A 12,679-nucleotide genomic window follows, 5' to 3' on the forward strand; every position below is an offset into this window, starting at 1 on the left:
CTCTGCCATTTTTATTATAGTTCCTTCCAACTATAATTCCTTTAATCCACAGCCTTCGTGGAAATCACATAACTGTCATTCACTTCCCAGCTTAAGCACCATCTCCTCCATGAAGATTCATAAGATACTTTCATTAGAATCAATTCCTTTCTTTGATTTCCACAATGCACACAAATTAGACACCAATACATCATCTTTTAAACTTTATTGCACTTATTCATTTACATGTACACTTTATCCAGTAAAGTGGAAATCAAGTATTACCATTATAATGCAAACAAAAGTTAGTTCAGGAAATAAAGTTAGAAAGAATAACTGAAGAAAAATATTCTCCAAATATTTTCAATCTACATGCTTGCTGGTGCTTGATTTCATGCAACCAATAGAAATGTGCATGCATGCACATATGTGCATGTGCATGTGCGTGTGCACAGACACTCTGACCTTGGAAAATGTCCTGCTAAACTTTTCCAGGACATACCCAGCCACCAAAACTTTTCTCCAAGTACTGAGCCACAGCCAGGGTAAGATGATCATTAAAGGGTCCAGCCACAACCTGGATGCCTACAGGAAGTCCTTTGGCATTCAACCCCAGTGGACACTGAGTCACAGGCAAACCAAGGGCATTGAAGACACCTAAAGAAAACAAACAGGGAAAACTTGAGTAGTCAACTTGTTTTAGAAAACTTATTTCACCCTTCATTTGGTCAATAATGAGAATAATAGCTATTGCATAATTTGGGTTGCCATCTGCTGATGACACATGTAGTGAGTTTATGCGTAGTAAATTAATGAAGTATCACAGCAAACTCATGATAGGAGCAATATTAACCTTATTTACTGATAAGATGACTGAAGAGAGAAGTAGGATAACATGTTCAAAGTTACTTTGTTAGTAAAATGTTGTCTCATAACTGAACTCATAAATAAAATGTGAATGAGAGCACAAGTGTCTTCTCGGTATACTATTTCTAAATTGTACTCTCTGGTATTTTCAAAAAAATTAGAGTAAATGCTAGGGTAAGCTAATGTTTTCTCAGATAATAATGTATTCTCAGATTTTCCATTCATTTGTGAACGTTTTGTAATATCAATTTGCATTAGTCATTTGTATTATGAATCTATACTGCAGAATAATTTACATAAACTAAGATTTCACTTTCAAATATAGAACTCAATAATTGTCAAAAAAACTTAGAGTGTGATGCAATCATTACCATATCCTAAGATATTCATCCCCAAAATAACTTCTTACTAATTACCATTTCTGTACTACCCGAACTCTTAGCAAGCACTAATCTGTTTTTTATCTCTATTGATTTCCTATTTTGGTTATTCCTAGCTCTCACTAACTCACGGATAAAAGATTAACTCATGTATTTTTCTAAATATTTTAAAGTTTTACCCTTTACATTTGGGCATCTGATTCAGTTTAAATAAGGTTTTGCATATGCTTTGAGGTAGGGGTCCAACTTTATTCTTAGCATCTGAATATCTAGTTTTCCCAGTATCATTTTGGTTTAAGATTATTATTTTTTCATTGAATTGTCTTGGAACCTGTATCAAAAATTGCAAGAACAGTAGAAAGGGTAATTTCACAAGATGGAAGAATAGAATTCTCCAGCTTCAGTGCTTCTCAAGAAAACGCATGCAGCAAGTGTTCATGGATAAGAATATTTGTTAATATATCTGAAGTTAAAAGAGGCTGAGAAACCTGTTTGGACAACATAACTAAGAAAAGCCACATTAGAGGGCAAGAAAAATTGTTTCACTTTGACCACATCACCCCTCTATGAGGGGTGGGAAGAGTTGGAGAAAACTATTCAACTTCGTTCAATTCTGGAATCCTTCAAAGAAAGATGAAAATGTCTAAAACACAGAATAAGGATATAATTTCAAAAGCAACAGGAGAAAATGGCAGGTTATATTTAGAGGTAAACCAATTAGGATTTCAACTGATTCTCAACCTAGACACTCAAAGTCAGGAGGGCTTGGAACAATATATACCAAACCCTAAAAGAAAATAGGTGTCAAGCAGGATTACTTTATCCAAAAAAATTACCCATCAGAATTGAAGATGAAATAAAAATATTCCATAATAAACAAAAACTAAAAGAATTCATAACCACCAAGATTTCACTACAAAAATGGAATATTTAATGCAAACAATATAAAGACTAAAAATGAAAACCAGCATAAGAATAAATCACACAGGAACAGTCAAATAAAGAAGAATAAAGCTTGATATAAATATTTAAAATAAATTAAAAGAAAATAAAAATAAAATTTTCTCTATAATAACACTGAATGCAAATGGTCTAACCTCTTCAATCAACAGACATTAACTGGCATAGTGTATTAAAAACTAGACTCAATCATATATTGTTTATAATAGACTAACTTACATGCAAAGATATACATAGACTGAAAAATAAAAGGATGAAGAAAAGATATGAAATGCACTTGGAAACCAAAATCAAGAAGGGGTAGCTACTCTCATATAAGACAAAGTGAACCTCAAGTCAAAATTAATCAGAAGACAGAAAGAAGGTCACTTCACACTGGTTAAGGGAATCGTCCAATAAGTTATATTGCAAATATTTATATCCCAAGCATTGGTGTACATACATATATAACAACAGCAACAACAAGAAAAACCTTCTCAATATGAGGAATCAAATAGACAAAAAATACAATAACACTGTGATCTCAACACACCTGTCTCACCATTAGGTAATGGAAACATAAATCAAGACTCTTCAGAGCTAAACAACACTATTATACAAATGGACCTAAAAGACATTTATAGAATATTTCATACATCAACAACTAAATTCACTTTCTTCTCAGGAGCATATCAGTTTTTCTCTAAAGTAGATCATATTTTATGGCACAAAACAAGTCTTAAAAAATACAAAAAGGATAGATATAAATCTTTGAAATCTGTTTGATCACAGTGGAATGAAATTAGATATAATGACAAGATAAAATCAGAAACAATTTTAAACCTGGATATTAAATAATACAATTTTAAATAAAGAATGGATCACAGAAAAAATCAGGGGACATTAAAAACTTAGAAGTGTGACTTAACATGTTAAAACATCTGGGACTTTATAAAGGCAGTTCTAAGAGGAAAGTTTATTTCACTGAGTTCCTACAATAAAAAATGGAAAGATCACAAATTAATAATCTAATGTTATACCTCAAGATACCAGAAAAATTCAAATATTCCACAATCAGTAGAAGAAGAAAATAATTAACATCAGAGCCTAAATAAATAAAATTGCAATGGAAAATTATACAAAGGATCAATAAAACAAAGTGTTGGTTCTTTGAAAAGATAAACAACATTGATACATCCTTAGCTAAACTAACCAAAATTAAAAAAAAATGTGAAGAAAAAGGAAATATCACCACAGACACTCATTAAGTCCAGAGGATGTTTAGAAACTATTGTGAAAATTTATATTCCAATAAAGTAGAAGATATTGACAAATTTCTGGATGCAAATGACCTACAAAGTTGAGCCATAAGGATAAAGAAAACGGAAATAGGCCAATATGAAGAAATGAAATTGAGGCAGCAATTGAAAGCCTTTCAATAAAGAAATGCCAAAGATCAGTAGGAGTTCTATCAAATCTTTAAAAAAAAGAACAAATGGCAATACCCCTCAAATTATTCCATGAAATATAAAGGGAGGGAAAGCTGCCAAATTCACTCTATGAAGCCAGTATCTCCCTGATACCAAAACCAAAGACACGTCAAAGACAGACATTATCAGAATAACATTCCTGATGGACAAATAAATAAAGTTAAGGATCAGAATTTCATGATTATCTCAATATATGCAAAAAAAGTATTCTACAAATTTCAGCATCCATTTATGTTTAAAAGACTGGGGAAACTAGAGATAGAAGAAACTTATTTCAACAATGCAGAGGGTATATATGACAAACCCAAGGTCAACAACACAGTGAATAAAGAAAAATTAAAAGCATTTCTTCTAAAATTGGGAACAAAAAATGATATTCCTTTTCACCCCTCTAATTCAATTTCGTTCTTGAAACTTTACCCAAAACAATGAACCAAGAAAATAAAATTAATTAAAATAGGCATAAGAGGTAGAATTATCTTTCCTGGTGACATGATAGCATATTTAGAAGAGCCAAAAACTCAACCAGAAGACTTCTAGAGGTGGTAAAAATTTGATCAAAGTAACAGTGTACAAGATCAGCATTCATAAATCAATTTTTCTATATTCCAACAATGAATCTGTTGAGAAAAAAATCAAGAAAACTATCCCATTCACAATAATCTCAAATTAAAAAACCCAACCTACCAACCAAATAAAAAACACCTTGGGAATAATTCTAACCAAGGAGGTGAAATATTTCTACAGTGAAAACTCCAGAACACACTAGAAGAAAATTGCATAAGGTCTTAAAAGATGAAAAGATACCCCTATGTTCTTTGATAGGCAGAATTAATATTGTAAAAAATGGCCATACTACTAATAGGGCTGTATAGATTAAATGAAATCCTCATCAAAATACCAATGGCGGGGCTGGGGTTGTGGCTCAGTGGTAGAGTGCTCGCCTAGCATGTGTGAGGCCCTGGGTTGGATCCTCAGCACCACATAAGAATGAAATAAAGATAATATGTCCAACTACAATTAAAAATAAATATTAAAAATTAAAAATATTTATATCAATGACATTCATTACAGAACTGGAAAAATGAGTTCTAAAATTTATTTGGAAGACTAAGTGACCCAGAATAGCCAATGCAAGAAGAGCAATTCTGGAGGCATTACAATACCATACCTAAATTTGTACTACAGAGCCATAGTAATAAAAACAGCATGGCACTGGCACCAAAACAAACATGAAGTCAATTAAATATAATAGAGCACACAGGGAGAAATACCCCTAGACACTTTTTGATACGTGACAACAGTACTAGAAATATACATTGGGTGAAAGATTTTGAAACAAACGGTGCCAGGAAAACTAGCTATCAATATGTAGAAAAAAGAAACTCAACCCATATCTCTCACCCTCACAAAAGTCAACTAAAAGTGGATCAAAGACCTAGGAATTAGAACAGAATTTTTCTACAGGTATAATAAAATATAAGATCAACACCCCAAGGTATTAGCATATGCACCAACATCCTTAATAAAACTCTTTTTAATTTGTTTTCTTTTAATGTGGTGCTGAGGATAGAACGTAGTACCTTGCACATGCTAGATCAATGCTCCACCACTGAGCCACAACCCCAGCCCCCTTAATAAGACTCTTGAACAGCAAGAAATAACACCCAATATTACTAAGTGTGATGGCATCAAATTAAAAAGGTTCTTCACAGCAAAGGAAACAATTAAGAGTGTAAAGTGAGAGCCTACATACATAATGTGAGATCTCTGCCAGACAGGGCATTAATATCCAGAATATATAAAGAACTCAAAAAACTTAACACCAGATAATAAATAGGCCAATTAATAAATAGCAATAAAACTAAACAGACACTTCTCAAAAGAAGACATACAAACGAAATATATTCAACATCTCTGGCAATCAGGGAAATTCAGATCAAAACTACATTGAGGGGCTGGGGTTGTAGCTCAGTGGTAGAACACTTGCCTAGCATGTATGAGCCACTAAGTTTGATTCTAGCACCACATAAAAATAAATAAATAAATTAAAGGTATTGTGACTATAAAAAAACAGAAAAGAAAAACTACGTTGAGATTTCATCTCACTTTAGTGAGAATGGTGGATGAGAATGGTAAAGAGAGAGCATACATTTTCGGAACACATTTTTGCCACACACATGTCAGAGAACTAATCTCCAGAATATATAAATAACTCAAAAAACTTAACACCAAACAAGAAACAAACAACCCAATCAATAAATAGGCTAATAAGATGAACAGATACTTCCAGAAGAAGATATATATTTGATCAACAGATATATGAAAAAATGTTCAACATCTCTAGAAATTAGAGAAATACAAATCAAAACTCCTCTAAGATTTCATTTCATGCCAGTCAGAATGGCAGTTATCAAGAATGCAGACAACAGGGCTGGGGTTGTAGCTCAGTGGTAGAGCACTTGCCTCTCATGTGTGAGACCTTGGGTTCAATCCCCAGCACAACATAAAAATAAACAAATAAATATATTTTTAAAAAGAATGCAGACAACAATAAATGTTAGCGAAGATGTGCGTGAAAACTCAAAATCATACATTGCTGGTGGGTCTGCAAATTGGTGTAACTAATCTGGAAAGAAGTGTGGAGATTCCTTAAAAACTTGGAATGGAACAACCATTTGACCCACTCTTCAGTTCATACGTAAAGGACTTAAAATCAGCATACTATTGTAATGCAGCCACATCAGTGTTTATAGCAGCTCAATTCACAATAGCTAAACTGTGGAACCAACTTAGATGCCCTTTAATAGATGAATGAATAAAGAAATTGTGGTATATATACCCAATGGAATGTTACTCACCATTAAAAGAGAATAAAATTATGGTATTTGCAGGCAAATGGACGGAGTTGGAGAATATTGTGTTAAGCAAAGTAAGCCAATGCTAAAAAAACCAAAGGCCAAATATTGTCTCTGATGAGTGGATGCTGATCCATAATGGAGGGGCATGGAAAAAATGGGGCAACCTTGATGGGGAAAAGGGGAAGGAAGGGTGAAGAGGTGGCATGGGGGCAGGAAAGATGGTGGAATGAGATGGACATCATTACCCTTGGTACATGTATGATTGCACATATGATGCAATGCTACATCATGTACAACCAGAGAAATAAAAAGTTGTGCTGCTAATGTGTACAATGAATCAAAATGCATTCTGCTGTAATACATACCTAATTACAATAAATAAATTAATTGCTAATAAAAATAAATAAGCAATATAATGTGTTACATTGGAGGTGAAGTAGCAATAATAAATAATGGCGAGCTGTGGAAAAATGTACATTCTAACATTATTGATGGGACTGCAAATTAGTGCAACCACTCTATAAAGAATTATAGAAATGGCTAATAAAACTAGCAATGGAACCAACATATAACTCAAATATCCCACTCCTCCATGCATATCTAAAATTTCCAAAATTGGCATACTGTGTGGATGCAGACACATCAATGTTTATAGCAGCACAATTCACAGTGGCTAAGCTATGAAACCTATCTAGGTGCCCATCAACAGATGAATGGATAAAAAAATCACACACACACACACACACACACACACACACACACACAATGGAGTATTATTCAATCATAAATAGGAATGAAAATATTGTGTGTTCTGGTAAATGGATGGAACTGGAGAATATCATGCCAAGTGAAATAAGGCAATCCCAGAAAGTCAGTATTTGAATGTTTTCTATGACATGTGGAAGTTAGATCAAAAAAAGGGGAAGAAAAGAAAAAGAAAAAGTGGGAGAGTCCAAGAAAATAGAAAAGGCATCAGTGCAGCACATAAAGGGAATTGTAGGGGAGGAAGGAGGGACAGGAAAAGGGAAGAATAGTGGAATGAATCTTAACTACATTTCCTATGTACATATAGGAATAAACCACATTGAATTTCCTCTTTATGTATGTTCTTGAGGATGCAATTTTGTATAGTTTTCTATATCAAAAATAAGGAGTGGAACTACCATATGACCCAGCTATCCCACTCCTCAGCATTTGTCCACAAGAACTAAAATCAGACTAGTATATTGTTACAGTAACATCAATGTTCATAGCACCACAATTCACAAGAACCAAGTTATGGTACTTGTCCAGATGCCCATCAATAGATGAATTGATATAGAAAATGTGATATGTCTTATATCATATATTTATGTGTGATATATATGTGATGCATCTATATATCATATATATATATATATATACACAATATATCACATATATGTGATATATGGACAATCACATTTTCATATATATATATATATATATATATAAATATATATGTATGAGTTTTACTCAGACTTAAAGAAAAATTAAATATACATTTGCTGGTAAGTGAAGAGAACTGAAGAACATCATGCTAAGTGAAATACCACAGTGAATCTCTATACCAAGTGTATCCATGAGACACTAATTTAAAAAATTATGTATATTTCAGAAAGATTAGAGATAGGAGAGTGGGGGGAGGAAGGAGAGGGAAAAGTGCTAGGGGCTGAATTAGAATAAATTATATTCCATGCTTTTGTAATTATGTCAAAATTATTGTTATATATAACAAAATAAAAATAAATAATAAAAACTAAGGAAAAAATAAAGTGGTCAGGAACCTTTTGAAAATAGTGAATCAATGTAATAGAGAAAGGGGAGAGACGAAGTGGGGTGGGGAATGAGGAAAGGGAGAAATGGTAATGAAATTATCCAAACTATCCTATGTCCATACATGAAGATATCACAGTGAATTTCACCTTCATGTGTATCTATAAAACACTAATTTTAAGAAACTATAAATAAATAGAAGAAAGAAAAGAGGGGGACAGAGGTTGAATAGGAAATGGGAAGTAATGCCCACTTGATTGGAGCAAAGTATATTCCATTTTTGAGAGCCATCCATGGGATGTATGTGGATTACATCAGCATCACAGCCTAGTGAATAGGACAATATGGTGTCTGGGAATTTTCAGTGGACATTTTCTCTGGCTAAGATTGCCCAGACACATTGTGAGCCCTATTCCAACTCTGCCCAGTCCCAACCACACAGCATTAGAGATGGGTTGACTTGCTATAACCACCCAGCCATACAGCCTCTCAGAGGTGGGTGTGACCTGCCAAGATGCCAATCAACTTGCTGACTGCAAGACACCATGAAATAAGACTCCATCACTGAAACTTTATCTTTGCCTTTGATGTACCCCCTTAAATAAACCACAGGAGCCATTTTCTAGTTGTCTAGCTCTAACTCCTCTGTAGATTGGACCTATCAGGAACTCCTTCTTTTAAAACTAAATCCAACTTTGTCTTTTGTTCTTCCCTAATTATTCTAGACTTTAATTTCTTAGGTTAGTTACATCCTCCTGAGGAGAAAGAAGAACCCCCTAATGAGGTGCTGGATGCCTCCCCATATTCCATATTTTCATGATTACATCAAAGTGAACTCCAATATCATGTAGAAGTCACTAATAAAACAATAAAGAAGACTGGCAAGAATTATGGCAAGTCATTTATATAATTAGCCATGGGCTGAGGTTGTAGCTCAGTGGTAGAGCACTTGTCTACCATATATGTGGCACTGGGTTCGATTCTCAGTACCACATATAACTAAATAAAATAAAGGTCTGTTGACAACTAAAATATTTAGGAAAAAGATAATTATCCTTGCTTACTGAAATTGAAGGTTGAGAACAAAAGCATATGAGGAAATAATATTAAAGAATTTAGACTCTCGTTATTTCTTTTTCAATCACAATGAAAGTTTAAACACAGTAATTAAGCAAGAATAAGAAATAAAAGAAACAAAAAAAATTAAAATGTGGTATTGTGTGTTTGTTGACAACAAAATCTTATATAGAAAACTAAAGGTTCAATCAAAAAATATTAAAATTGATAAGTGAATTCAGGACAGTTGCAGGTTAAGAAAATCAACATACAAAATTGATGTGATACTGCAATCTGTATATGGGCTAAAAATGGGAGTTCATAACCCACTTGAAGCAAAGTGTGAAAGATGATATATCAAGAACTATGTAATGTTTTGAACAACCAACAATAAAAAAAAAAATCAGTACCACTCATGGGGCACTGAGTTTGATCCTAAGTACCACATAAAGCAATAAATATTAAAAAAGGAAATTAAGAAAATACTACCACTTACAATAGAACTAAACAACCAAGGACATGAAAGACATGCATATGATGGAACATTTATGAAGAAAATTCACGAAAACACAGATGGAAATATATTTTGTATTAATGAATTGTAGGAATTAACATTGTAAAAAAGTCTATATTAAGTAAAGTGAAAATAAAATGTCCATCATGAATCCAATTCCATTTTTTCACAAAAATAGAAAAAAAATTCTTAAATTTCTATGATACCATAAAAGAACCCAAAGGTCCAAATAAATCTTGAATAAAAAGAAAAAAGTGCTGGAAGAATCACATCCCACAATTCCAATATATTCTAAATGATTGTAATAAAAACAACAAGCCACTGGTATAAAAACGTAAATATTGAAGAATGGAACAGAATGTAGAGTCACAAATTAATGGTCAATTTATGATCATTTGATTTTTGAAAAAAAAATTGCCAATAATACAAAATTGGAAAAATTCTTTTCAATAAATATTGTTGGGCCAACTGGATATACAGTTGTCAAACAATAAATTCAAAATGAAATATATATATATATATATATATATATATATATATATATACATACACACACACACACACACACATACACATATATAGTAATGTAAAACTACTAGAAGAAATCACAGAAAAATTCTCCACAACATTGCTCTGTGAAATTATCTTTTTTGTTTGTTTATTTTTGGTTTTGGATATAATCCCAAAAGGACAGGTAATAAAACAAAAAATAGATGAAGGGATTACATCCAACTAAGGCACTTCAGCACAACAATGGAAATAATTAGCCAAGTAAACAGACAATTTACAGAGTGTGAGAAATATTTCTTAACCACATATCTGAAAATGGTTCAATATCTAAAATATGTAGGTCAAACAACTCCATGACAAGAAAGCCTGTTTAAAAACGGTCAAAGAACCTAAGTAGACATTTTCTATAAGGATACATACAAATGACCATGAGGTTCAAGAAAAAATATTTTGCATCACTAATCATTAGGGAACTCACATTAATACATCACATCAGTTAGAACAGATATTATCAAAAACATGAAAATAATAAGTGTGAAAATGTAGAGAGAAGGGTACTCTTATATTCTGTTGGTTGGGATGTAAATTAGTGCTGTCATTTTGGAAAAAAACTGTATGAAGTTATTTCAAAAAAGCTAAAAATAGTGGAGGGAATAGAATATGGAGAGGGAGGAGTTGAGGGAAAGGGAAAGTGCTGCAGAAAGAATTAGAGAAAATTATATCCTATGCTTTTATAATTATGTGAAAATGAATTCTAGTGTTACATATAACTAAAAATAACTAATACAAAATAAATACAATATGATGCAATTATCCCATGGCAGGGTATATAACAAAAGTAATCAATGTTAAAATTACTAGTTCATTTTCATATTCATTGAAACATTATTCACAGTGGCTAAGCAATGAAATTATTTTAAATGTCCCTTATCAGAAAAATGGGGGGAAATGTAGTATGCACATACAAATAAATGCTATTCATTATTTAAAATGAAGGAAATTCTTTCATCTGCAGTAGTATGAATGAACCTAGAAGACATGCTAAGTGAAACAAGACAAGCACAGAAAAAGAAATACTGCATTATCTTTTTAAAAATAATTGGATTCTAATACAGTTATACTCATAGAAGTACAGAGTACAATTCTAATTATCATATGCTGGGGAGGATGAGACAGAATGAAGAGTTGATGATCAAACACAAAATAATCCAGTCATACAGAAATAATAAGTTTTGAGTGTATTGTACAGTAAGTGACTAAAGTCAACAAAATATATATTTCAAAATAAATTAGTGGTTTCAAATGCCTCAGCATAAAAAAGATAGACAAGATAATGAAATTATTAATTAGCTTGATTTAATTATTCCACTTTCTGAGTTTGCATATGTGTCCACCTGAAATTATCTACAAAATTATGTGTCAAATATTATACTATATTTTATAAATGTAAACCACTATTATTTATTGATTAAAAGAGTATCAAATAAAATGTACATAAATGTAGGGATTTATTTTTGTGCTTTTAAATCTATTCCATTTATTTTTATATCTAACCTTATGCTAATACCAGAGTTTTTTGATTACTTTTGCTGTATAAATTTTTCTTTTATGTTGTCAAACTGTTTTGGCTAATGCAGGTCATCTGATTACATTTGCTTATTAATTTTTTAGTGAATTATATAAGTATTAAAAAGAAAATGCCATGTAGAATTTTGATAGGGATCGCACAAACTCTACCAGAATTTGAGAAATATTGTGACCTTAATATCAATTCACCTTGTTTATCATCATAGGATTCTTTTCCATTTATTTAGCATTTTAATTTCTTTCAGGAAAGGTTTGAAGTAAAGCTCTTGGATTTCTTTTCTTATTCCTACTTTATCTTTCTGACACTACTGTGAATAGAACTGCCTTAATTTTGTGCTTATAGTTTTCATTGGTAGTATATAATATATAATTGATTTTTGCATATTCAACTTTAACCTGCTTTAAAAAAGGTTTTCAATGTTTTTTGTATTATTTGTTTTTAATAATTTTCCAGCCTTTTTATTTCCAGCCAGCTCACACATCCGAGGGCTACTTATTCTCTCCCCATGCAGGACAGAGGTGACCATGGGTGCCTGGAACAGGGATACTCCATTGGAATTCAGAAAGAAAAATGTCAGGTTGGTGCTTGGGTGCTCCCTCAAGAAAAACAGACATTAGTCAAACTAAAGAGAAAGAGAGAGTGGAGAGAGGTATCTTTAAGATAGTTTGATGTTAAGAACAGGGAATTCAAACTCTAAACAG

The 12,679-nt window shown here is 32.2% G+C and overlaps 1 protein-coding gene across 2 annotated transcripts in view; it reads right to left on the reverse strand.

Annotated features, from left to right (window-relative positions):
* Nucleotides 1-295: 295 nt before the first annotated feature.
* The window catches only part of Faah2 (fatty acid amide hydrolase 2), a 154,577-nt gene continuing 142,193 nt past the window's right edge, over nucleotides 296-12,679 (reverse strand). For both annotated transcript variants that reach the window (XM_071606330.1, XM_034635443.2), the window contains one exon: nucleotides 296-636. In XM_071606330.1, coding sequence (XP_071462431.1) covers nucleotides 461-636 — 176 coding nt within the window. In that variant the 3' untranslated portion in view covers nucleotides 296-460. The remainder of the gene's footprint in view (nucleotides 637-12,679) is intronic.

Source organism: Marmota flaviventris, chromosome X (genome assembly GCF_047511675.1).
Source record: "Marmota flaviventris isolate mMarFla1 chromosome X, mMarFla1.hap1, whole genome shotgun sequence".
NCBI lineage: Eukaryota > Metazoa > Chordata > Mammalia > Rodentia > Sciuridae > Marmota > Marmota flaviventris.